The sequence below is a fragment of the Beauveria bassiana genome (genome assembly GCF_000280675.1).
Source record: "Beauveria bassiana ARSEF 2860 unplaced genomic scaffold BBA_S00002, whole genome shotgun sequence".
NCBI classification, from domain to species: Eukaryota; Fungi; Ascomycota; class Sordariomycetes; order Hypocreales; family Cordycipitaceae; genus Beauveria; species Beauveria bassiana.
The window spans coordinates 1,718,107-1,743,003 of record NW_007930837.1 but is presented as its reverse complement, the minus strand read 5'-3'; the positions used below and the strand labels follow the sequence as shown (position 1 = coordinate 1,743,003).

The 24,897-nt window shown below is 54.4% G+C and overlaps 7 protein-coding genes across 7 annotated transcripts in view; 4 read left to right on the top strand and 3 right to left on the bottom strand.

The window, feature by feature from the left end:
- Positions 1-2,222: 2,222 nt before the first annotated feature.
- BBA_01179 (uncharacterized protein) lies at positions 2,223-5,558 on the top strand (the record flags this gene model as incomplete). The annotated part of the gene is made up of 5 exons (XM_008596276.1): positions 2,223-2,420; positions 2,519-3,562; positions 3,618-4,348; positions 4,405-4,934; positions 4,987-5,558. 5 exons carry the CDS (start codon positions 2,223-2,225, stop codon positions 5,556-5,558), a joined length of 3,075 nt encoding a protein of 1,024 aa, XP_008594498.1.
- A 429-nt stretch (positions 5,559-5,987) lies between these two features.
- On the bottom strand, positions 5,988-7,970 carry BBA_01178 (uncharacterized protein; the record flags this gene model as incomplete). Its single annotated transcript, XM_008596275.1, has 2 exons — positions 5,988-7,690; positions 7,754-7,970. The coding sequence occupies 2 exons, from the start codon at positions 7,968-7,970 to the stop codon at positions 5,988-5,990; spliced, it is 1,920 nt and encodes a 639-aa protein (XP_008594497.1).
- Positions 7,971-8,383: 413 nt separating this feature from the next.
- Positions 8,384-11,046, top strand: BBA_01177 (FF domain-containing protein; the record flags this gene model as incomplete). The annotated part of the gene is made up of 5 exons (XM_008596274.1): positions 8,384-8,527; positions 8,592-9,863; positions 9,910-10,026; positions 10,079-10,801; positions 10,873-11,046. The coding sequence occupies 5 exons, from the start codon at positions 8,384-8,386 to the stop codon at positions 11,044-11,046; spliced, it is 2,430 nt and encodes an 809-aa protein (XP_008594496.1).
- Positions 11,047-11,634: 588 nt separating this feature from the next.
- Positions 11,635-13,845, bottom strand: BBA_01176 (ABC transporter; the record flags this gene model as incomplete). Its single annotated transcript, XM_008596273.1, has 5 exons — positions 11,635-11,772; positions 11,825-13,182; positions 13,246-13,660; positions 13,721-13,745; positions 13,826-13,845. The coding sequence occupies 5 exons, from the start codon at positions 13,843-13,845 to the stop codon at positions 11,635-11,637; spliced, it is 1,956 nt and encodes a 651-aa protein (XP_008594495.1).
- Positions 13,846-15,978: 2,133 nt separating this feature from the next.
- On the top strand, positions 15,979-21,176 carry BBA_01175 (SNF2 family chromodomain-helicase DNA-binding protein; the record flags this gene model as incomplete). The annotated part of the gene is made up of 4 exons (XM_008596272.1): positions 15,979-16,392; positions 16,457-16,483; positions 16,538-20,982; positions 21,038-21,176. 4 exons carry the CDS (start codon positions 15,979-15,981, stop codon positions 21,174-21,176), a joined length of 5,025 nt encoding a protein of 1,674 aa, XP_008594494.1.
- A 782-nt stretch (positions 21,177-21,958) lies between these two features.
- On the top strand, positions 21,959-23,101 carry BBA_01174 (myo-inositol-1(or 4)-monophosphatase; the record flags this gene model as incomplete). The annotated part of the gene is made up of 1 exon (XM_008596271.1): positions 21,959-23,101. One exon carries the CDS (start codon positions 21,959-21,961, stop codon positions 23,099-23,101), a length of 1,143 nt encoding a protein of 380 aa, XP_008594493.1.
- Positions 23,102-23,303: 202 nt separating this feature from the next.
- The window catches only part of BBA_01173 (ATPase protein), a gene marked incomplete at both ends in the record, with an annotated part of 3,825 nt that continues 2,231 nt past the window's right edge, over positions 23,304-24,897 (bottom strand). The window contains one exon of the mRNA XM_008596270.1: positions 23,304-24,866. Within this exon, the coding sequence (XP_008594492.1) occupies positions 23,304-24,866 (1,563 nt within the window). The remainder of the gene's footprint in view (positions 24,867-24,897) is intronic.

The window sequence follows — 24,897 nt, the reverse complement described above, 5'->3', positions numbered from 1 at the left end:
CTGTATACTACGATTCGCATGGGGCCAAAATTTGCCGTCTGGCACCAAAAGCCATCTGTTTTGACGGTGGCTCTACTGGCTGGCAGGCCGACTGGCTGCGATGCACGCGACCACTACTAATGTAATGACCCGACGACTTGTTCTGTGGTTGATTATCTTTTTTTTTTTCCTCTATACATAACCACTTTTTTTCAGGGTATATCCGGGACTTTTTGGCGTTTGGTATTTTAAGGGCTTGTTTTCTTATATCGGAAAAGGATTCGGAATTATTCATTGCTACTGGGCGTTTTCTGGCAGTTGATGCATTCGAGGTTTTGGTCAGCTAATGTGGGCGAACATTGCTGGAGAGGAAAAGTTGGCCATGGTTTATGAGTGGAAGTCGCAGAATTCAAAATTTTATTCTCATGTGCACAACATATGCCCGTTTCTATTTTATTATTTCTTCATTGCGACCTTGTTGACACTAATTTTACACTAAAATCTGGCACTGTCAGGACTCTAGAACGCCGGGGCCGGCATGCACACAGTCACGGCGCATACCGTCAAAGACTCCGCTAGATAGCCAAAATCCCAGCTTCGAAAAGGGCTCACAAGACGCCGAATTCGAAACAAGCTTTGGCAGGCCGCCTATTCAAATGGTGACCTGATACTTGCGAACTTACGTGCTAAAAGCGGTGCTGCGAAAAATAAAAATAAAAAAATAAAAATAAAAACAATCCTTTGCTTTAAGTGGTGGTTGTGGTGATATCACCGTCTAGGCGGGCGAGCACATATATGATACATGGCAGCGATATGTGGGTTGTAATGGGAAAGGATTTTCGATCTGCACGACATCCCGATCTGGGCACCATCTCTTTTTGCTTTATTAATTAAAAAAAAAACCCCCCATGCTCATTGATGATTGGTTTTAAAAAAACGGGGGTGTGTGCCTTTGATGGGAGGGATTTTCCTTCCCATTCTTGGCTCAGGACTTGACTCTGAGCCCGGAGCCACGTGGCGGAGGCGAGCAGCGGCGGCGACGATTTGAGCGCACGGGAAAAGCAGCGCACGCCCCCCTTTCTCAGATTTCATAGATTTGCCCGCCGCGATGGGGCGGCGCGAGGCTACGGAGGAAAAAAAATTAAAAAGAGAGATGGATTGGCTGTGATGGGAAAAGATCGGCGCTTTCGGTTTTTTGTGTGTGGGGATAAGGCTGCCGGCCCATGGCTGAAGAAGTGTGCTAGTTTTTAAAGGGCTTGTTTTCGTCCATCTTTTTTTTTACAGAAGTACTGGCATTTATGGGACGGAAACGGATGAATTTCTTTGATTGCTCCGATTTGAACAAGTGATCTTGTATGTGGACAGAAGTTCGACTTGGCTACGCGTGGTGGTGAGTCAAAAACGGGGCCGTTGACCTTGTCGTGATGCTCCGTGCTTGGGCGGCTTACCCGGTAGAATTGTCGATGTGTCGTTTGCAGCACCCAGCGGCGCGAAAAAGAAAAAAAAAAGTAGCGGATTGCTTTGTACCTTTTCTGGTTTGGCTTGGAACTTAAAGTGTGTCTTTTGTGTTTTGATGGATTTCCTGTGCTGCGTTGGTGACCTGAAGTTGTGTATGACATGTGGTAGGTGTTGCTGGAAGTAAAAGCACAGATTGGTAGTCGGCGATGTACGCTGTGGTATCTCACCATTACCATGATCAACCCTGGGATCCCAAAGATTAATATCTGTAAGAACTGGCCAACATACAAAGATGATGGTGAGAGGAGCATGTCAACTCAACATGTCGCTAAACGCTGACCCAAAGAGTGCGTCACTGGAGCATATTCATATGGGTGCACTTTTATGGTGGCCCGCTGCCAGCCTCTAGGTACCCGAGCGATTGTAGAAGCCCAAAGATGCAGAATATTAGGAATTTGCAATCATTACAAAATGCTGTATGAACAGTACAGTACTTGTCTCCCACCAACGTCTCTGCACATTTTTTTCCTGTCGCTCATCGACAGGAGCAGGCATAGATACAGATGCCCCACTACCACTGTTCCAGACGACGCGTCCAACCGCGCCGGTAAGCTTTTCTCCACCAAAACCACCACACACGGTATTAGACAACATACCTCGAACCATTCGTATATGCATCTGTATATCTGCAACCAACATATTATACTGCTCCAGCCGCCAGCTATTCAACGAATATACTCGAGACTCGCACGCAATGGCCGACGAATGAGCTGCCACCCGTGCTCATGTCCTCCTCTGCCGCCCCGGACGACAGGGGCGCGTCACGTCCTCGCTCCGGCATCCTCACGCCGAGCTCAGACGGAAGCCTCAACCATGCCGGCGACAAAGCTGCCGTATCCACCGTCTCCTCGCCCGCGGATCGGTGCAGGCGACGTTCCGATCCGGCCATGGAGAGACTGCTCAGACCGTCTATAGCCGTCAAGGTGAGAGAGAGTTTCCTCCTGGGCTTGTCTTCTTCCGCCCCTCCCCCGACGACATGTTGCTGACGCGCGCAAAAAAAAAAATTGCAACAACAACGCAGCCGCACCCGCACGCCCTTTCTGTGCAGCCCAAAACGCTATCGCCTCTGTTTGTGCTGCGGCGGCAGGACCTGCCGCTGAGCTGCATCGACTTTGGCTCCACGACGGCCGAGAGCGCCTACACCCGCCTCGTCGAATCCCGCATCAAGATTCTCGACCTCGAGACCCGCATAGGCGCCGCGCGGAGCGTGCTGGTGGCCCGGCACGAAGCTACGCGTGCTGTCTACGCCGTCGAGCGGTACGCCGACGGCCTGTATGCCATGTGCAGACTCGGCGCCTGGGTCAGCGTCGAGCGGCTCGCGCGGGACGCGGCGACTGCCGTGTGCGCGGAGCGTGTGTTTCCCGTCAAGGCCGAGACGTCGTCGTCGCCGTCAATCGCCGCCGCCGCCGCCATGACGACGACGACAACAACGACGACACTGCGCATGGACAGTCCGCAGAGGAAGAAGCGCGCCGCGATTGAGGCGATTCAATCGCTGGTCCGCAAGAAGCCCAAGGCGGAGGCGAGGACGTCAAGCGACGGGGTCACGGCGCCAGAGGTGCCGCCACGGTCATCGGATCAGATGCTTGCGCACGTGAAGCAGAGTGTGGAGGAATCGCCAATGCCGGAAATCATGATTCGGCATGTCAAGAAGGGAGAAGAGGAGTTGCCGATGCCCGAGATTATGATTCCGCACATTAAGTCGGCACGAGACGAGAAAACGCCCGAGATCATGATTCGGTATGTCAAGGGAGAAGATGAGGTGCCGATGCCCGAGATCATGATTCCGCACATCAAGACGAGACCAGACGAGAAAACGCCCGAGATCATGATTCCTCACGTCAAGGCTTCGCCCGACGAAACCCAGATAGTGCAAAGCAGCAAAGCCAAGGCTCATTTCCCCGTCAGAGAGACTCAAGGAGAAAGCTCGGCGATGGGCGCGGTATCAGCGCTCCCCTCGAGCCAAATTCATATCCGAGCGATCGACGATGACACTCAAGACATGGCTACCAACATATTTGAAAATATGCGAGCTCATTATTTCGAAGCATTATACAAGTCTATGGTGAGTGCTTGTCGTGCCATACCCCTACATCATCATTCTAATCCGACCCACGCAGGGATCCCTTGCATATTTTGCCAAAGGTCCTCTATCACGAGCTAGATCAGCCTTCCACCTTGATCTCGAGGCGACTCTCGACATGGCCGACCTCATCGAATTCCTCAAGAGCCTGGTTCTCACCACTGTACAAGTCGACAAGAAATACCGTGAAACTGCGCCAGACATCATCTCTCAAATAGCCGCCCCCGTGGATAGCTCCGACGAGGCTCGCTCCAAGAAACGCAAGCCCAAAAAGATGAAAATAGGCAAGAATGGTCTCTATCCTGATGAAGATGACCGTATTCGAAAGTGGTGGAATGCCAACAAGCCCGAGCTCGACGAGGAGCAGCCCACATATACTGCCATGCAAATCAAGTCCCATCTGTCACTGCTTCGCACCCGTGAGACGCAGCTGCAAATGATTCTGATCTTGGAGATCCTGGCCCTTGAGCCGCTCAAAGCTGCAGACGATGCAGCGGACAGTAGCCTTCCTCTACTGCCTGGCGCCTCCGCCTCGCAAGCTCATCGCTCACCTGCGGTTGCCCCAGCAAAGAAAAGAAACAAGCATAACTTGCCGGTTCTCATCGATGTTCACGCCGACCGTTTGACGATCTGGCAGTCGACTGCCACAGACGAGCAGCAATTGGCAGAGGAGTCACAGGTTAACAGACACAGTCTCAGTGGCAGCCTAGTGCAAATATCATCCTCGGAGCCACTGAAAGATTTTTGTACCGATGTTATTGTACCATTGTAAGTTGCCATGTGCCAAACAACCACTACTCATCGTTGGGACTGACGGCTTCTAGCTTCTCGGCACGTATTCCCGAAATGTGCGACGCAATCAGTAGGAAGCTTGGCGGCCCTGTGATTGTGCCTGCAAGTGGCAGCAAAACCCAGAAGCGCTCCGCACCCAAAAAAGAACAGAAACCTGGCTCTGCGACCAAGAGACCCGCCGCTGTCCAGCGGCCAAGGACACTCCAGCGCGCGTTATCAACAGATCAGCAGAGCCGCAGGAGCGTGTCTCGCGGACCGAGCAACGTGATTGCTCTCCTGCGATCTGCCACCTCGACCTCGCTACCTTCGATGAAGCGCGAGGGAAGCGAGACTGCCAATCTCGGGCGCCTGTCCAAGATGGAAGGCGACAGTCAGAGAAGACCGGCGCTCTCGCGCAGCAACAGCAGCGGCGTGGCGGGCCACGACACATCCAAGGCGAGTAGACAAGCTTTGGTTGACGCCCAGGTCAAAGATGCTATTGCTGCGTTGCGTAAACCGAATAGACAAGTTGTTGGCCAAGCTATGCAAGAGGCCGACCAGCAAAGAGTCCTCGCGGCGAAGAGTGAGTGCAGCTTCTTGCCCTGATCGACAGCACAAGACTAACAATGATGCAGAAACCCGCAGAATGCAGCGAAGTACTATCGTCAAGGCAACGCCCGCCAACAACAGATTCAGGGACGTTTATGCGTATAGCCAGGGCCAACCTGGTTTGCCTATGCAACACATTGAGGAGGCCGTTGCGCCTTCAAGTGTAGAAGCTTTTATCCCATCGACCGGCCATCGGACTGGCTTCCGGAACCCCATGGACCTCAACACATCCCCAACGATTGACACGGTGGGCAGCACCCCGTCGAAACGAGCAACGAAGTCAACGTTTCTGCATCGCTCCAACGACGAGCTTTGCCTTCCGCCCTCGCCTTTGGTGCGGACCAGCAACAACCCAACGCCTCGCCCTCTCTCTTCCAGTCTGAGCACGAATAAACAGCCGCAACTAGCCAAGGCTGACGAGGGAGCTGCGAAGCAGTATGAGACAAGGGACCACGTCTTTGCGACGCCTGCCAAAAAGGAGAAGCACCAGCAAGTGCTCAGCGGCAGCCCTGTCGGGCAGCTGCGATTGCAGGGCCAGAGTGAGCCGAAAAAATCCATCTACGCGACGCTTGGCTGGGACGACGACTATGACATTTAGATTAGCGAAACCTGGCAGAAAACAAAAAAGGCCTGCTTTATCCTATGGGAATATATTTGGTGGAATTTTTACAATTTGGTTTTCTCATGCATGCCCGAGAAAACACATTATCCGGAGTTTTATTTATTTCAGCATGGCAGTTATTTGGAAAAAATGCATGGGCACGCATCATTTTGGACGTGTTGGCATCGGTGTTGTCTTGTTTGTTGTTTGTACTGGCATATCGCATGGATGTGTGAATACATGCACCGGCGAGACTACGTCGTTGAAGGGAAGCGAAGTCACCTCATTTGATACAATAATACAATCGCTAGCGAGCATTACTTGATACAATTCTGAAAAAAAAGAAAAAAACGATCCACCTTTTCTCTTCCTTGATGACATGTCCATTTTATCTAAACTTGATTTCTTTGGGGCTTCTTCTAAATCTCATGCGCCGAGCGGCTCAATCACCGTTGTCGGCAAATCTTTAATGTCGACGTGCTCCTGGGATCCTAGATCCACGACGCGAATGGCTTCGATACCGGCGATGCCCGGGCGCAGCGCGAGAAACTGCAGTTCGACAATGTGGCAGGCGCCAGGGCTGAGTGGCCCGACGCGCGTGTCGGCGCTCAGGCACACGAGGTCGGCGCCGTCGACCGTGGCGTTCTTTTGCAGCGCGTGCAGCACGTTGTCGTCGACGACGGCGGCGGCCACGTCCGGCTCGCCGTGGCGCCGTGAGGCCGTCGATGGAGGGCGCAGCGAGGACCGCGCCTCGTGTCGGCGCCGCCGGGGAATAGCGACGAGGGCTAGTTTGCGTGCGGTCTTGGCGGCGGTGGCGGGATCGTTGCCGTCGTCGCCGCCGTCGCCGCCGCCGCCGCTTGTGCGGTTGAGGACGTAGACGGTCCAAGAGAAGACGTCGCCGGGGCGCACAGCGGCGGCCGGGCCGCTAAACGACATGGTAATGCCGAGCTCGGGGACGGCGGCGGTGGGGGTAGCGGTTGGGGTGGTGGAGGACGATGAGGCCTCGAGCAGTGGAAGCGCATCGGGTCGCATGATGGACGGCGACTTGAGGGGCGTGACGGCAGATAGGGACGCGGTGCTAGCGAGGGAGAGCTGCGCGGGGCGGTGCGCGCGCTGGATGCCCGTCTCCGTGGCCGCGCCGAAGCTCGGGTTGAGCGGCGCACTCAGGTCAAGACCCGCCGTCCAGGCCATGTCAATGCGCGGAGTGCAGCGAGCGCCCGGCGCGACCTGGATGACGGCCGAGACGGCAATGTGCAGCGCGTTGTTAGCGTCCCTGGCGTTGACGTCGAGGCGGTGCGGCCGCACGGCGTACATGAGGGTGACGTGGTCGTGCGCGACGCAGCGGAGGGGCAGCGCGAGCGCGGCGGGCTCATAATCGTCGCTGCTACTGCTCAGGCTCTCGACAGTGCCAGCTGATGTCGTCAGGGCGACCTTGTCGACGACGGCCTCGTAGTCGAGGTCAGGGGTGAAGTCGAGCTCGAGAAGGGCGACAACGGTGCTGGTCGGGGGAGCGGCAGCACCGGGCCGGACGAAACGGATGCGGGCGTGCACGAGCGCGGCAACGGGCAGCTGCAGCTGCGGCAACGTGCGCAACCGCGTCAGAAGGTCCGGCGGGCGAGTGACGGGGACGACGCGGGACACGCGCAGCGCCGACAGCCGGGGCCGCACGCCGTGCAGGCCCGGGTCGCCCGCAAACGACTCGAGCAGGTTGAGGCCCGACGGCACGCCGCTCTGCAGGTAGCCCGCCGCGCGGGCCTGCTCGGGTGACGGCGACTGCTCGGGGCGCACGCCCGCCGAGGCCGACAGCACGATGGAGGGGCGGTGCAGGCGCATGCGCGGCCGCGAGAGCGGCACCGCGAGCTTCCACACCGCATAGAGGTACCGCGTGGGCGTTTCCGAGTCGGAGTCGCTGCCCGCTTCCTCGTCCACGACGACAAAGGGATCGCTAATGTCGGAGACGGCCCCGACAAAGATGGACTCGGAAGCGGGGGTGGCGTCGCGATTGGCGGCGGTTGGGCTGTTGACGACGTGCGCGGCCAGAGAGATCATGAGCCTCTGCAGGCTAGACTGGAGCTCCTTTTCTTCCACCCATGGCGTTCTGAGGATGAGCAAGACTTGCACGGTTTCATCTGAGAGGTTGGTTAGTGGCGCGAGTGAGAGAAGGGCGGGGGGGGAAGACTGGGCTGGGGTACCGAAGAAGAGCGTCTCGCGTTGCGGTATCGATGCTAGTATTGATTTCCCTTGACCCAGATCACTAAACGCCTCATCGAGGTTGATGTCCGTGTCGGAAGGCACCAAGTAGGTGAGATACGACTGATCTGTGAAGCTCCCCGAGTTGTCTCGCGGTATGGCTTGTGACGCTTGTGACGGTGGTTGGTCTTCTGATGCTTTCGCATCGACTTCCGACATGGTGCGTCGATCTGTATATAATCTGGAATTATGAGGAAACCATAGGTGTGAACAGCTATCAGAAGAGCCACTCGATCCTAAACATGTGCCCCAACCACTTTGAATACGATAATGGCATTGCTGCGGCATCACTTGGCAACGCCCCTTGGCGTTCAAGCTACGACCAGCAAGCGTTGTGAGATGATGTGGCGCAATTGGCTGTGGCTGGTGGAAAAGTGGCTCGTGCGCTTTCTATCATTGCTTGGTGGCAGAAAATTACCAGCCCGTCTGGCAAACGAGGTTGGCGGCTTGCTACTGCACATCTTCGACTGTTGCTTGATTCGGCCCTTTCGCATCCCCAGAATTATCGGCACTGCTGTCGCAAGTCTTCCTGGCAGCTATTTCGATATTTAAAAGGCCCTTGCAAGTCAAACATGAACGGATACGGCGGCCATCAGGCGCCTCCGGTGTCGACATGGGCAGAGCATCATACGCCGGATGGACGAGCCTACTACTACAACAGTGCAACCCAGGTGACGCAATGGACGAAGCCGGAGGAGATGATGACGCCGGCAGAGGTTCGTATTCAAAACCCCCTCAAGTCTACCGGGCTCTGGTGCCACGACTAACTGTTATACGCAGCGTGCACTGTCGTCGCAGCCATGGAAAGAGTACACGGCCGAGGGCGGGCGCAAGTATTGGTACAATACCGAGACTAAGCAGAGCTCCTGGGAAATGCCCGAAGTCTTCAAGGCTGCCCTTGGCCACAACAGCGTACCTGCTGCGACGCCCTACAACCAAGGCAACGCGCAGACAGGATACGACTCTCACCGCGACCCTCGTGATGCCCGCGACCATCGCGACCGAGGAGACCGTCGTGACCGAGGGGACTACCGCGATCATCGAGACCACCGTGATTACCGCGATCGCGATCGCGATTCATATGCCGATGCACGACAGCTTGCCGCTCCTATCGATCCCAAAGTCAAGGCGTTCGTGCCTGCCAACGACGATCCCGACTACGCTACATTGGAAGAAGCAGAGGCTGCTTTCGCGAAACTTCTTCGCCGTAGTGGTGTGCAGCCAGATTGGAGCTGGGAGCAGGCCATCCGCGCCTCGGCCAAGGACCCTCAGTTCCGCGCCATCAAAGACCCCAAAGACCGTCGCGCTGCCTTCGAAAAGTACTGCCAGGATGTCGTCACGCAGGACAAGGAGCGCGCTGCAGAGAGAATGGCAAAATTGCGGACCGATTTCGAGACCATGTTGAAGCGTCATCCCGAGATTAAACACTATACCCGCTGGAAGACTGCGCGACCCATTATTGAGGGCGAGACCATCTTCCGATCCACGAGTAACGAAAACGAGCGGAGACACCTGTTTGAAGAGTACATTCAGGAACTCAGAAAAGCACACAAAGAGAAGCAGACAAGTCTTCGGAAGAGTGCAATGGATGGACTTCTGGAGCTGTTGCCAAAGCTTGACCTGGAGCCATACTCCTCCTGGTCCGAAGCTCAGGCGACTCTCTCATCTACACCGACCTTCCAAGATGAAGAGAAGTATAAGTCTCTGACCCAATATGATATATTAACAGCGTTCCAAAATCACATGAGGGCATTGGAACGCGCTTTCAACGATGCCAAGCAAGAAGAGAAGAACAAGGCGCTACGTAGAGAGCGCAAGGTGCGAGAGGCATTCAAGTCTCTGCTTGTCCAACTACGAAGTGATGGAAAGATCAAGGCCGGAGTGACATGGTCACAGATCCTTCCGCTTATCGAAGAGGACGAGCGCTACATTGCCATGGCTAGCAACGAACCCTCCAAAGGCTCGACTGCGCAGGAGCTCTTTTGGGACGTTGTGGAAGAAGAGGAACGCAACCTGCGCGGCCCTAGAAATCATGTGTTAGATGTACTCGAAGTAGGTACTCGAGGTACTAAACAAAGCCAAATACTAACTTTTACAGGACAAGCGGGTTGAGATTACACCCACCAGCGAATTAGAGGAGTTCATGTCCATTATGAGGGATGATCGACGCACTGCTAACATTGATCCTGATCTTCTTAAACTCCTCTTTGATCGGGTAAGCCACACCCTTAACCTGCCCACATTGTACAATACTGACCAGATGCCAGCTGCGCGAAAAGCGAAACGCGAAACGCGACGAACAGCCTGAGCGCCACCAGCGCCGAACAATGGACGATCTCCGCGTCCACCTGAAGCGCATGGATCCTCCCGTCACACTCGGTGACACTTTTGACAAGGTACGACCACGAATACTGAAGGTTGCAGAATTCCAGTCGCTCCCAGACGATGCCCTCCATAGCGTCTTTGACAGACACATGCGTCGGCTCCGCGAAAAAGACGAGGAGATGGAACGAGGCGCGCGGCGCTCCAGCGAGCGCGAAGTGCCTCGCCGCGACGGAGATCGCGCGCGCAGCGAACGCTCGCACCGAAGCGGCGGTGGTGGACGGCGACGCAGCCGCAGTCCCGAGCTGGATCCCTACGAGGCAGACCGGCGCAAGGCCATTGCCGAGCGCGAGCGCAATCATCGTAAGTCCACCATGGCCGAGTCTCTACTGGCTAGTGAGCGAGCCGGCGGCGGCCGGCCCTCGCCGCCGCCGCCAGCACGCCGCGAACGCGACCGTGACTCGCGCGACTATGACCGGCCGAGCCGCTCACGGCGCGATCTCGACGATCGCGACTACGACCGGCGCGACAGAGAGGAGGAGAGGGACCGGTACCGCCGCAGGGGCGCGGATCGAGGTTCGTATGACGAGCTCCCCTATGGTGATGAACGCCCGGCTGGCTCGCGCCGCCGCCGCCAGGACGAAGAGGATGATAGAAGAGATTCCAAGGTATGCTACACCGCCCCTGCCACCACATTTTTGGAAATAAACCGTGACATGGTTGCTAACGTCCTCTACAGAGACCTAGAAGAGATCGCTCGCGCGAACGCACACCCCCTCGCGGCGAGCGCCCGAGGGGCAAGACTCCTCCTCCTGCTCCTCGCGCAGCAGCGGCCGCCGCTCCAGACACCGCGGGTAAGGACAAGGATGCCGAGATGCTGAGCGGCAGCGAAGAGGGCGAGATTGAGGAGTAAGAAACAAAAAGCAAAATCCCGAAATTGAAAATTCAAAAGGATTTGATTCGTTTCATCCTTGGCAAAACTAATCGACATTGGAAGACGTTCTATGAACGCGTCCATTGCGGAAACAACGCTGTTTAGCACTTTTTGTACGCCATTCCTTCATACCTCTTCTTCTCTTACCCATCATCTAGGAGTCGTGTCGTATCAACCTGATCGTAGAAGCAGATGGCGCTTAGTAGTATACACATTGAGAAAGAGAGATTTTTAAATGCGGAGAGTAATATGAGCATTCAAAATTTTTTACAACATTGATTCGAGGGCACAGATGTGAAAGGTGAAAATTTATGCTAAATTGAATATATTTCGATTTATGGACTAGTGGTCATGTAACTTTTACTCATCAATAATACGGGCCCGTCTTCCTGCGAGGATAGGATGCGGGCCTATATATGGCTTGGGGCAAGCAGTCCTCCCATATCAATCCATTGTCCCTCAATCTGCCACGGATTAGAGTACAGTCGCAAACTGCGACAGAGTCATACTCTGATACTGAATCATGGCAGGACCAGACAACGGGGTAAAGGCTGCTTGCCGCCGGGGTCAGTCGTCCGGCTCGTCTTCCTCGCTGGCGCCGCCTTCTGGCGCGGACGCATCTTGGCGCTCCAGAGTAACCTGGGTTTCTAGTGTGCAATGTGCTTCACTGCCGCCGCTACCGTGCATCTGCTCATTCGGCGACTGCTGGTAGTGGGGAGGAGCTTTATCCCTGTAGATGCCCTTTTCAAGCAGTGACCTTATCATCGTTGTCATCCAGGAAAAAGTAGTTGCCATTCAGCTTCTGCTCCTGATCCAGCTGAGAGTCCAGCTTGTTGATGCGAGGGCGATAATTGGTGGGATCACGACGGAAGGTGACGTCGAGGTTCTTGAGGAAAGTGTTGCAGCCGGTAAGTAGAGACTCAGGAGTGTTGGCGTGAGAGTCAATACCGGGCTTGCCGTCAAAGACAATGACGCGGTCAGCGAGGTAGGTGGCCATGATAAAATCGTGCTCGACGATAAAGGCAGTCTTCTTGTTGTGCATGATGAAGCGCTTAATGACACGCGAGGCAATGATACGCTGCTCGGAGTCAAGGTAGGCAGAGGGCTCGTCAATCAAGTAGATATCGGCAGGGAGACCAAGGGACAGGACAATGGCAACACGCTGCAATTCACCGCCAGACAGGTTTTTGACTTCCTGATCGATGAAGTCGTCGAGCTTGAGGGGCTTGACAACGTCGGTCTGGAACTGAGGAGAGAGAAAGGCGGCCTTGATCTTCTTGAAGAAAAGCTGGCGGACAGTACCGTCAAACTTAGGAGTAATGGTCTGCGGCTTCATGCTGATTCTCATCTCAGGAACGCCAGCCTTGGTATCGGGCTTGAGGGCACCGGCGAGCAGACGACAGAAGGTGGTCTTGCCAGTGCCGTTCTCTCCCATCATGACAATGATCTCAGAATCGGTGAATTCACCAGAGTCGATGCGGAGACGGAAGTTGCCAAGAGTCTTCTCCATCTTGGGGTATTTGAAGGCGCGAGAGCGGTCCAGGGCATACTCGTCAGCGCCTTCGGCAATGCGGAAAGTCAGAGACTCGTCACGGAAACGCAAGTTCTCAGTAGGAATGTGGCCGTCGAGGAAGATGTTGATACCTTCACGGACAGAAGAAGGCAGAGTCACCACACCGTAGATGGCGGGCTTACCGTACAGAACGCAAATAAAGTCGGAGAGGTAGTCAAGGACGGATAAATCATGCTCGACAACGATGATGTAGTCATTGTCGCGGAGAAGCGAGCGGATGATTCTGGCGGCGGAGAGACGCTGCTTGACATCGAGATACGAGGAAGGCTCGTCAAACATGTACACATCGGCATTCTGGACGCAGACAGTACCAATGGCGAAACGCTGAAGCTCACCACCGGAAAGGAGGTTGATGTCACGATCCATGATGTGGTTGAGCTCGAGTACCTCGGCAACCTCCTTCATGTTGTTGAGGGAGGCACGGCTTTCGATGAGGTGGCGGACGCTCTTCTCAGGGCCACGGACGGCCTTGGGGATCTGATCGACATATTGAGGCTTTACAACAGCCTTCAGGTCATCCTCTAGAAGCTTGGTGAAGTAGTCTAATTGGGATTTAAGTCAGCTATCGTGTGTAAAAGAATGCATGAGAAAGCAAATAAACGTACTCTGGAGCTCGGAACCACGGAAATGCTTGATGACGTCCTCCCAATCAGGAGGATTATCGAAGCGGCCCAGGTTAGGTTTGAGCTTGCCGCTGAGAATCTTAAGAGCGGTACTCTTTCCGATACCGTTGGTTCCAACAAGGCCGAGCACCTGGTTAGGACGAGGCATAGGCAAGCGGTGGAGCTTAAAACTGTTGGGGCCATAACGGTGGGTGACCTGGCTCTCGAGGTTGGTGGGCAGGTTGATGATGGTGATGGCGTCGAAGGGGCATTTCTTGGGGCAGATACCGCAACCAATGCAGAGCGACTCGGAGATAAAGGCGAGGCGGGAGTCAGGGGCGACTTCAATGCAGAGCTTGCCACTGCGAACGACAGGGCATGACTTTTTGCACTCCTGTCTGCACTTTCGTGGACGACACTGTGAAGACAATCAGTACGGCGGGGTAGTTGGGGGATTGACTGGCGAGCGGGGGCGTACTTTGTCGCTGTTGACAATGGCGATACTAGAGTGATGCGTCAGCGGTTGCGGACTTAGACTTTTTGCGCGCAATTTCTGCAACGACGCACAGCAGCTGCAGCTTACCGGGTGAGTTTGTCGACCATGATGGCTGTGGTGGTGGCTGTCGATGGTGGGGTAGTGAAGTTTTTGACGGGATTTTATGTTTTTATGTGCTGAAAATGGAAGACAAGGCAAACGAGCTAGAACAGGGCGGAACGACGTATAAAGTAAAGTCGTATGCGTAGAACAATGACCAAAGCACACAGTAGGCGCAACGGCAAGTCTTGAAGAGTGTTTGGACGATGGTGGCAGGGGAAAGAGGAAAAGAAGAAGAACAAAGGTGCGGTAAACGGTGGCCGCCGTAGTGGCATGGTCATCAATTTTTCGTGCCTCGTGAATCGTCGCTTTGGCGGGGCAGGGCAACAGTGGGCGAAGCTGGATACAGTGGGCTTTTCTCGGTGTGAGGAACAGGACGTGTTAGCAATTGAACTCTGGATGAGTATTTTCTGGGTGTTTAAGAGTGACGAGAGTACTTTTGTAAAGGATCTGCGCTATCTACATGGGCCTGGCTCCCTGGACGACCAGCAAGGTGCGGGAATTGAGCGAGCAACCGTGACAACAGAAGAAGAATGGGTTGTCTGGATATGGTATTGTACTCTGCATTGAATTTGATTTCATTCGGACTGCTATGAAAAAAACACTGGTATATTTTCAGCACCTAGTACGAGCGTGTACACTTGTCGTGTGTCGGTGCTTGGGAAGTGGTTGCAAGTTCCGAGCGGCTTTTAAGAAAGGCTTTTCTATAAATGAGACACACGTAGCACAGAAAAGCTTGATTATAACCTATAGATGTGTACTTGATTTGCGTGATTGCATAGCCAAGTATCGAGGTCGTATTTATCGAAATTCATGGTAGCACACCACCTGCATGAGGTCACGCTGTATGAGAGCCTGGTACCATTTGCCAGGCACCAGGGAGTTTCCAAGGAGGTGTAATACCCGAGATGGCACGGCAAACCTAAGCAGCAACACAAAAGTTAAAAAAAAAAAGCCCCATTACCAGCCTGTAAACTGTAAACTGTAGTATAACACTGCTGCTTTCATTTCGTCAGCGAAGTCTCGTTTGGCAATTCGAGCATTGCCTGGTACAAGAGCAATGTTGGTATGTAGTGGCACGTGACTGAGTCGCTTGTGGCACACGCACAGACAATTGGGAGGTGTATTGGCTCGCACCTGTAAGGCCTACCTGTGTATCTTCCTGTTTACTTGTTTACCTTTTACTTATTCACCTATTGCGTGTTTACCTGTTTCCTATTCACCTAACTCAGTATTGAATTCACCTATCCAGACAGTCAGGTACCTTTTTGCCTGGGTACCTTTTTGCCTGGGTACCTGGAGCCACCTGGGGCGTTTTGGCCGTGCTCAGTGCAGCGAGATTTTGTCTAGGCCTTGTACACCACCTGTACTCGTCGTAATAGCCTACCGTAACAGGCTGAACAGCGCATTATGCTTCTGTGGCACCCTTGTAACACTCCTGCCACCTGAGCGCCGCCAAACCTAAAATGGACTGGCCCCAACCCAGCCGTGCCTTCGGTTCTCCGCCCCGTCCGTCCCTCCATTTTCTTTCTGCTCTGCCTATGCTTTTTTATAACATTCGGCCGTCTCCAACCACGCTCCCTCGCTTCCTACCGATTCCCCCCACGATTCCCCGGAATAGTCTTGTTTCATACTCGGGCCTTTCTTCTAGTTCAGTCGACTGCTTGCCTTATTTTTATTCATGACAGGTATGTCTCCCATTCTTGCCTACAACCCCATCACTCTTGTCGCCAAGTGTACCAGCGCCAGATCTCGCCGATGCCCGGCTGCGACGCTTGATGGCGCGCCCTTGGCCGTCTGAGACGGCCAGGGTGGCTCTATCAAGGTCAATTCTTGATGAATTTCGTTGAATTTGATGCCATGGCTTCGAATACGTGCTTCTTTCAGCTGCAGCGCCTCTGCCAGCCCCCTCTCTGCCACGTCTCGACTCCTGCATCTCTATCCATCACCAGAGCTGGTATACCTGAGCGATACCGGCAATATTTCATCTCGATATGACTTTTACTTCTTATCTGGCTCGATTTACTCGATGATTCTGTCGCTCTGCTGCTCGCGCCCCTGGGCTATCATACAGGCGAGGGATATTCTGCTGACACCACTCTGGACACAGGACCTATCGATCGCTCGGCGAAATCACAACCATGTCTAGCCCTGCTTTGGGCAGTCCTATAAACGGACATGTGACCGAAGATGATGAAAACGATTCGCATAATCCCACACAACGCTTCCGAAGTAACAGCGATGCCTCCAATCGCTCTCTGACTCCGTCGCAACAACCGTCCCCCGCGGAGTCCTTCAGAGATGTCAGTCATGGCGCAAACAAGATCTCGGATGACGATCGCATGTCAGAGAGCGCGGAATCTAGCGCTGATGATGCGTCGCACGATGCTGATTTCGACGTGCACAATGAGCCCCCCTCTCCCAAGGATCACGACGCCGAGCCGCGTCGCCGAGCCAGTTCCAGCGACTCGAATCAAGCTTCCAAGCGAAAAGCCTCAGTCGACGAGGAAGAGTATATCAGAGCCAATCCGGAGCTCTATGGCCTGCGTCGTAGTGTATGCTATCCCTGCCACCTGAAAAATTTTCATCTTCCCCATTGGCGCTAACTTTGGATTGTAGCGACGCCCTCAACCGCAAATCAAGCTGGTATGTCGTCTGTGCATGTCAAAGCCAATCACTTTACTTATAGCTGTCGCATAGGCGGAATCTGATTCCGAATCCGATGCTGAACCCGTTAGCCGTCGTCAGATCAAGAGACGACGTGTTGATGACTCTCGTGTTTGTATGTCATGCTCTGCGATTCTTGAAGCTGCCATCCACCGACTGACAGAACCACTAGCCTCCAAGCGAGCAACCCCTGTGCTACAATTGTCGACCAATGATTCCGATTCCGACTCAGACACATACGGTGGAGCACGGGCAAAGAGTCAGATCAAACGAGCTCGACAACGCCTGGAAGCTCAGCCTGCTCTGGCCCTCACGGAGAAGCGCTGGTCTAGCCGACGGGCCGCGCAGCAAGTCCAACAAGGGGCCTACGAAGAGAGCGACGCCGAAGAAGAAGAAGAAGACACGGAAGTTGGTCAGGGTTACTACGTTGCCGACTATGTCGATGACTCACCCTACGTCGAAAAGGTCGTTAAACATCGCATCAAAGCCGATGCTGTTCTCGCTTTTGATTCCAGCCGACATGACTTTGAGTACTTTATCAAATGGCAAGGAAAGTCAAACTTGCACGACACGTGGGAAACCATCGACTCCCTTCGCAACGTGCGTGGTTTTCGCAAAGTCGAAAACTACTTTCGAAAGCTTGTCGAGTATGAACTCGATATTCGCTTTGGTGACGAAATGGCTCCAGAGACAAAGGAACAATACTTTCTCGACCGCGAACGTGACGAAGAGGCGTTCGAGGACTTCACCAAGGTTGAAAGAGTCGTCAATGTCCGCGAAGGAGAAGATGGCACCGAATACTTTGTCAAATGGAAGGGTCTCACCTACGAAGAATGCACGTGGGAACAGGCCTCTGCAATCAGCGCTCAGTTTCAAGACAAGATTGACCAGTATCTTGACCGAGCATCGAGACCATGGCATTCGGATCGCAAGGAAACCAACTTGGACACACGTTCTAGGATGACCAAGCTTGATGCCCAGCCCAAGTACATACAAAACGGCGAGCTGCGTCCCTTTCAGCTTCGTGGGCTCAACTTTCTCTGCCTCAACTGGTGCCGAGGCAACAATGTTATCCTTGCCGATGAAATGGGTCTCGGCAAAACGGTTCAAACTGTCTCGTTTCTTAGCTGGCTGCGCAACTGTCGCAAGCAAGAAGGGCCATCGCTTGTTGTTGCTCCTCTTAGTGTTATCCCAGCTTGGTGCGACACGTTCAATAATTGGTCACCAGACCTGAACTACGTCGTGTACCTAGGCCCTGAAGACGCACGTAACATCATTCGCGAAAATGAGTTGCTTGTTGATGGCAATCCCAAGAAACCAAAGTTCAATGTTCTCGTCACATCGTACGAGTTCATTCTTCAAGACTGGCAGTTTCTTCAGTCCATCAAGTTTCAAGTTCTTGCAGTTGACGAGGCTCACCGCCTCAAGAACAGCGAATCGCAGCTCTACATGCGCCTGGTTGGATTTGGTATTCCCTGCAAAGTGCTCATCACTGGAACACCCATACAGAACAATCTTTCGGAACTTGCTGCACTTTTGGACTTCTTGAACCCAGGCAAGGTGAAGATTGACCAAGACCTAGACACGCTCGCCGCAGTTGATGCACAGGAAAAGCTGCAGGAGCTACACTCCGCCATCGCGCCATATATTCTACGCCGAACCAAAGAGACTGTGGAATCTGATCTGCCACCAAAGACGGAAAAGATTATTCGCGTTGAGCTTTCTGATGTTCAGCTAGACTATTACAAGAATATCTTGACCAGAAACTATGCTGCGCTCTCTGATGCCAGCAGTGGTCACAAGAATTCGTTGCTGAATATCATGATGGAGCTCAAGAAGATCAGTAACCATCCCTACATGTTTCCCGGCGCGGAGGAGCGAGTTTTGGCTGGCAGCATCCGTCGTGAAGACCAGATCAAAGGTCTCATCACGAGTAGCGGAAAGATGATGTTACTGGATCAGTTGCTCTCCAAACTGAAGAAGGACGGCCACCGTGTTCTCATCTTCAGCCAGATGGTCAAGATGCTCGACATCCTTGGTGACTACATGTCTCTCCGTGGCTACAAGTTCCAGAGATTGGATGGAACTATTGCAGCGGGCCCCAGAAGAATGGCCATCAACCACTTTAATGCAGACGACAGCGAAGATTTTTGCTTTCTTCTATCTACTCGCGCAGGTGGTCTCGGCATTAATCTCATGACAGCAGACACTGTCATCATCTTCGATTCTGACTGGAACCCTCAAGCAGACTTGCAGGCCATGGCCCGAGCCCACAGAATTGGTCAAAAACGCCCCGTCAACATCTATCGTCTTGTCTCCAAGGAAACTGTGGAAGAAGAAGTCTTGGAGCGGGCGCGAAACAAGCTGCTGCTAGAATACCTCACCATTCAGGCCGGTGTTACGGATGACGGCAAGGCTGCATTCAAGGAGGAGCTGAACAAGAAAGGCATCAAGGTTGATGGACCATCTTCCAATGAAGACATCCAAATGGTTTTGAAAATGCGCTCCTCCAAGATGTTCGAGCAAAGCGGCAATCAGGAACGCCTCGAGCAGCTCGACATTGATTCTATTCTCGAGAATGCAGAAGTCACAAAGACCAAGGTTGATGACAAGATTAACCTTAGTAGTGGAGGCATTGACTGGGACAACTTCATGCAAATCACTGATGTCAAGGTAGACGACATCAACCTTGACTGGGACCAGATCATTCCAGCCGACAAGCTAGTAGAAATCAAAGCTGAGGAAGATAAGCGCCAGCACGATGATTACCTGGCCAAGGTCGCCGCTGAGAGTGCACCACGACGTGCTGCAGTGAAGAGCCGCAATCGAGAGTCTGAACGGGCTGACCGCCTCAAGAAGCGACAGAGGGAACAACAGCAGGAAGAGGAAGAGGAACGTGCCCTGCGAGCTGATCCCAAACGACCTCTCAATGACAAGGATCAGCGTAACCTGATCAAAGCCTATTTCCGTTTTGGCTCAATTGATGACCGACGAGATGACATCATTCGCGAAGCAAAACTTGTCGATCGTGATGCTGACTATGTCAAGTCGGTTCTAGACGATTTCATCAAAGCCGCTCAGACAGCTGTGGATGAGAATCTCGACAGAATGGCCGAGGAAGAGAAGAAGATGGGCAAAACCCTGACGAAGAAGGATAAGAAAGCTGTCTTGATCGACTTTGGCGAGCTGAAGAAGGTCAATGCCGAAACGGCCATCGAGCGACCAAAGCAGTTACAGCTTCTTCGCGATGCCATCCGAAGCCAAGCTGATTGGAGAACATACCGTCTCCCTGACGCAACCAAGGGTGCAAACTACAGCTGCCCATGGGGTGCCAAGGAGGATGCTATGCTTCTTGTTGGTATTGATAGGCACGGATTTGGAGCATGGGTACAGATCCGTGATGATCCGGACCTTGAGCTCTCGGAAAAGTTGTTCCTCGAGGAGCATCGTGTTGGCAAGAAGGAAGAAAGATCCAAGGCCAATGACAAGCTCAAGGCCCCAGGCGCCGTACACCTTGTGCGACGCTCTGAGTATTTGCTATCAGTCCTTCTTGCAAGACAGTCTAATGATCGCCCTGGACTTAGAGCGCCCGAGGGTCATCGTGCAAAGAAACAGCCCTTGCCCAATGGCCATCGTAACAGCGCGGCAGCATCTCCAAGTGGACAAACTACGAAACGTCCCCGAGAGAAGGAGCGAGATCATGATCGTGGAACTCCGCGACCAGAACTCAAGCGCAAGCACGTTTCTCATGAAGATTCTCGCATCCCCAAACATCAACGAGCTGAAGACGGGCGCCGCAGCAGCAGGCCTGACGACCGAAATGACAGGCATGAGAAGGCTCGACGCCGAGATGATGACGACCGTGACCGACGCCGGGAGAAACCTCGTCACAGGGATGACTACCGCAGAGACGACTACCGTCGCGATGATTACAGACGTGACGACCGGCGTGATGACCGGCGCGATGACCGGCGCGATGACCGGCGTGACGACCGGCGTGACGACTACCGCTACGACGATAGACGTGACGACCGACGTGACGACCGGCGTGATGACAGGCGTGACGATAGACGCGACGACCGACGCGACGACCGACGTGACGATAGGCGTGATGACAGGCGTGACGATAGACGTGACGACAGACGTGATGATCGCCACGGGGACCGCGAGAGAAGCCATCACCATGAGCATCGTCCTCTTGATGAAAGGAGAGCCAAGGCGCTTCGCCGTCTGGACGAGCTACGCCACATCGGTGACAACGCGGATCAGCGTGCGCAGGACAACGACGCTATGATCTGGTACTTGCTCAAGCCTGTGCGAGAGAATTTTGAAAGGATTCTTTCGACAACAAAGCACAAAGTCAAGTCGAGCAAGGAGCGCGCATCAATCTTTGCTGTAGAGCTTGTAGTAATCGGAACTTTTCTTGACGAGAAACTTCCAGCTACTGTCGCGGATGGAGGACTGAAGGATAATTTCTGGTAAGTCAGCTTCGAATGTTCTGACTCGCTCATTATGCTGACTTGGATGTTATAGGGATTTTCTGGCTGCTCTCTGGCCTGTCGATGATACGAGCATGAGTGTAACGGGCGAGCGACTGAGCAACATGTACAAAACGTTGTACGCTCGCAACAAGCAAGGCAGCTCAGTCAGGCCTAGCACAAATGGTGCGTAGGTCGCCCATGTCCGAAGTGCCGGAGCATTCAATCTTGAACACGAGGGGGGCAAGATATGTATTTGATCGCCGTGGAATTAATAGCCTCCTGCATTGTTTTTTTCGCATTTTTCTGGCGTTTTGGTACATTTCGAGGATTCACTTTTCTTTTCATATTTTTTTTTTCAAGGCGAGGGCAAGCAATTATACAACATACCCAGAGGTGCAAGGCATTAGGAAACGACTCACGAAGGACAGGCGGTGTGAAGGAGTTTGCCACGGGTCGTTGTCTGGTTAGAAAATTGGGAGGGCATTGCGGTTGTTTGATGGAATTGCGAGGTTTTATTATTGTTTGGTTCCTGTCTTGTTGGCTCCTTGCTCTTGTTTGGCGGCTACTCTAAAAACTGTCTGCATTCCGTATCCCTCTGCCGCCGGACATGCTTTGATGGTTGATGTAGGCCCCGTGTATTTTAAACATGATGGCTCAAATTAATAGATGCGCTCGTAGGAAGATGAAAGCGATGTGCTTGATGATGTACATGCACAATCCGTCGGCGCCCTCTATCGTCGTGAAAGTCAATGCGCCAACAAGATGTATAGTACAAGCAGAGATGCACAATATCGCATGCGCCGGCGGTGTAATGCTGCTGCTGGTGACGGCCAAGACGGCCACTTACTGTGCAAGTCGACCTTATGGGTTACCCACCCTTGTGAGGAGGCACAGGTAAGGTATCGCTTGCCTCCACCTACATACAACCTCACGAGTCACTACCAGCAAGACACATTCTCTGATAAACGCAAAGATGACGGCGCCTTTCGAGCGTGAGCGCGCCGTCGCCGAGGCCGCTGTCCTGCGGGCCGCCATCCTCACCAAAAACGTGCAGTCTCGTGTCAGCGCCGTGTCCAAGGCCGACGCGACGCCCGTCACCGTCGCCGACTTTGCCGCGCAGGCGCTCCTCATCAGCGCCCTGCACGCCGCCTTTCCCGGCGACGGCTTCCTCGGCGAGGAGGACTCTTTGGCGCTGCGAAACGACGCGCAACTCTGCGATCAAGTCTACAATTTGGTAGTGTCGTCGGCGGCGGATGCCGTGGCTAGTGGTGGTGGCGATGGCGAGGCGTTGGCGAGCCCGTCGTCGGTCGATGAGATGCTCAATCTGATTGACTTGGGCGGCGCGGGGCAGGGCGGACCCACGGGCCGCTTCTGGGTCATGGATCCGATTGACGGCACGGCCACGTTTCTCAAGGGCCAGCAGTACGCCGTCGCACTCGCGCTGATTGAAAATGGCCGCGAGGTTGTTGGCGTGCTGGCCTGTCCGAGCCTCAAGGTCGCCGACGACGGCGGCATCTACGACGACGTTGTCGACGCCGATGGCCTGGGCGTGCTCCTCACCGCCGTCAAGGGCCAGGGAGCCACCATCCGGCGCTTCCCCTCCGCGGCCACCGCGTCGCTGTTGTCGTCGCCCGCGACGCCGCTGCCGCCGCTACTACCACCCGCCATCGCCACCACCACCACCGCCGCCGCCGCCGAGAACAGCCTCACGAGCCGCCTGCGCTTTGTCGACTGCCAGCGGTCGACGTCGACCAACCACGGGCTCCCGCGGACGCTCGCGGGCCGCCTCGGCGCGCGGTACCCCGGGCTGGACGTCTGGGCGAGCCACGTCCGCTACGCGGCGCTGGTGCTCGGCGCGGCCGACGCGTGGGTGCGGCTGGGCGCGCGCCCAGAGGCCGTCTTTTACGTATGGGACAATGCCGGCGCGCAGCTGCTCTTTACCGAGCGCGGGGGCCGAGTGACGGACTTTGACGGCCGGGCGATGGAGTTTGGCGCCGGCCGCGACTTGCGCGCCAACAGGGGCATGGTGGCGGCGCGCGCGGATGTGCACGGCGTGCTGCTCGAGATGGCGAATGAGGTGCTGGCGGCGCAAGTGGCCGCTGCCAAGGGTGCGTGAAGAAGGGGGGGGGGGATTTCCGTAGCCCAGAGCAAAGAAGGTGAATAAGTGGCTGAATGGAATATTAGAATGATAACGAACCGTCTTGATGAGAGCATGAATTAGATGTCTGGTTCTAGCTGCTAGCTCCTGCTATGCAATAATACGAAGAATGAAAGCAACAACAATCATATACTTATACATTTTACCACATTGCCTAAATTTACATGAGACTACTACGGCCTCCAATCTCCGTGCTTCCTTGCCCATCCTTCATCTTGCCGCTGCGGCCGGCCACAAACTCGTGGTATATGCGCTCTAGGCGGCTCCTCTCCTCCTTGCTGATGCTGGCACGCGTGTTGTCAAGCGCTTTGACGAGGTGCTCCCAGCCAATAACCACCTCCTTCTGGTCCAGCGACGCCTTGCCGCCGTCGCCGTTGGTCGAGGCAGCGTTTGCAAGGCCGACCGAGCCCTTGTGCGCCTGCTTCTCCTTGCGGCGCGCGAGCTTAATCTGCTCCAGCTTGGACGTCATGGCGGCCTGCTCCGTGAGGGCGGCCGACTTGCTCTGAGGCGCGGGCTTGACGGACTGGTCGGCGTCGGCGCCGTAGCGGAACTGCACGAAGCTCGGAGCTGCGCTGCGTCGCGCCCCGTTCTGGCCGCCGCTCTTGCCGCGGACAGTGGACGATGCGCCGCCGACATCGAGAACATCATGAATTGCCTCGAGCTGCGAGTTGGACACGAGAGCCTGGAGATCTGCGCCGGAGAAGCCGTCTGTGCGTCGGGCAATTTCCTCCCACGCGTCTTCCGACTCGGCGAGCTCGTCGGAGAGTCGGACCTTTTGAAACAACGCCTTGAGAATGTCGAGACGGTCCTCGGGAGCGGGCATGTCGCAGAGTAGAGACTTGTCGAGACGGCCAGGTCGGAGAAGAGCTGGGTCGATGAGATCAGGACGAGACGTTGCCGCGAGCACGTACACCCCAGACAAGCCTTCGGCACCATCCATCTGTGTTAGCAGCTGATTGACCACTCTGTCCGTCACACCGGTCGAGTCATGGCCACGCTTGGGGGCTATCGAGTCAAACTCATCAAAGAATAAGACGCAAGGCCTTGCCGCCTGGGCACGATCAAACAGATCACGCACACTCTTCTCCGAAGCACCAATGTACTTGTTCAAAATCTCGGGCCCCTTGACGCTGATAAAGTTTAGACCACATTCACCAGCCACAGCACTGGCAAGCAGTGTCTTGCCGCAGCCAGGGAATCCGTAGAGGAGGAGACCAGACCGAAGTCGCAAGGGACATTGTGAGAAGATGGGAGCGTATTTTGTGGGGTATTGCAGTGTCTCTAGCAGGACCTTTCGTGTTTCTTGAAGACCACCAATCGACTTGAACGTAGTTGTCGAACTCTGGAGCGAGACATTCCGCAAAGAGGCGGGCGTAAACCCCTTCAAAGCCTTGTCAAAGTCGACACGGCTGAGACGAATGGAGCCCCCGGAAGTATCATTGGGAGACTCGCTGAGAGCCCGGATGATGGCCTCGTTTCTAGCACGGGAAATAACGACTGTCAAATCTCCAGGCATATAACCGTCTGTTTGGCCAGCAATGTCGAGGAAGTCGAGATCCGAATCGAGGATGAATCCGCTACTGACAGAGTTTGGGGCAGCAGCAACAGGCTGATCTGCTCCATGCAACCAGTCTCCGTTCTCTTCAATATTACTACCATCGGCGGTTGTCGGTCTGCTGTTGCTGCTAATATTGTCTATATCGTCCATTGCGACAGCATTTTGCTTTGCGATGCTCTCCATGACCCTTCTGCGA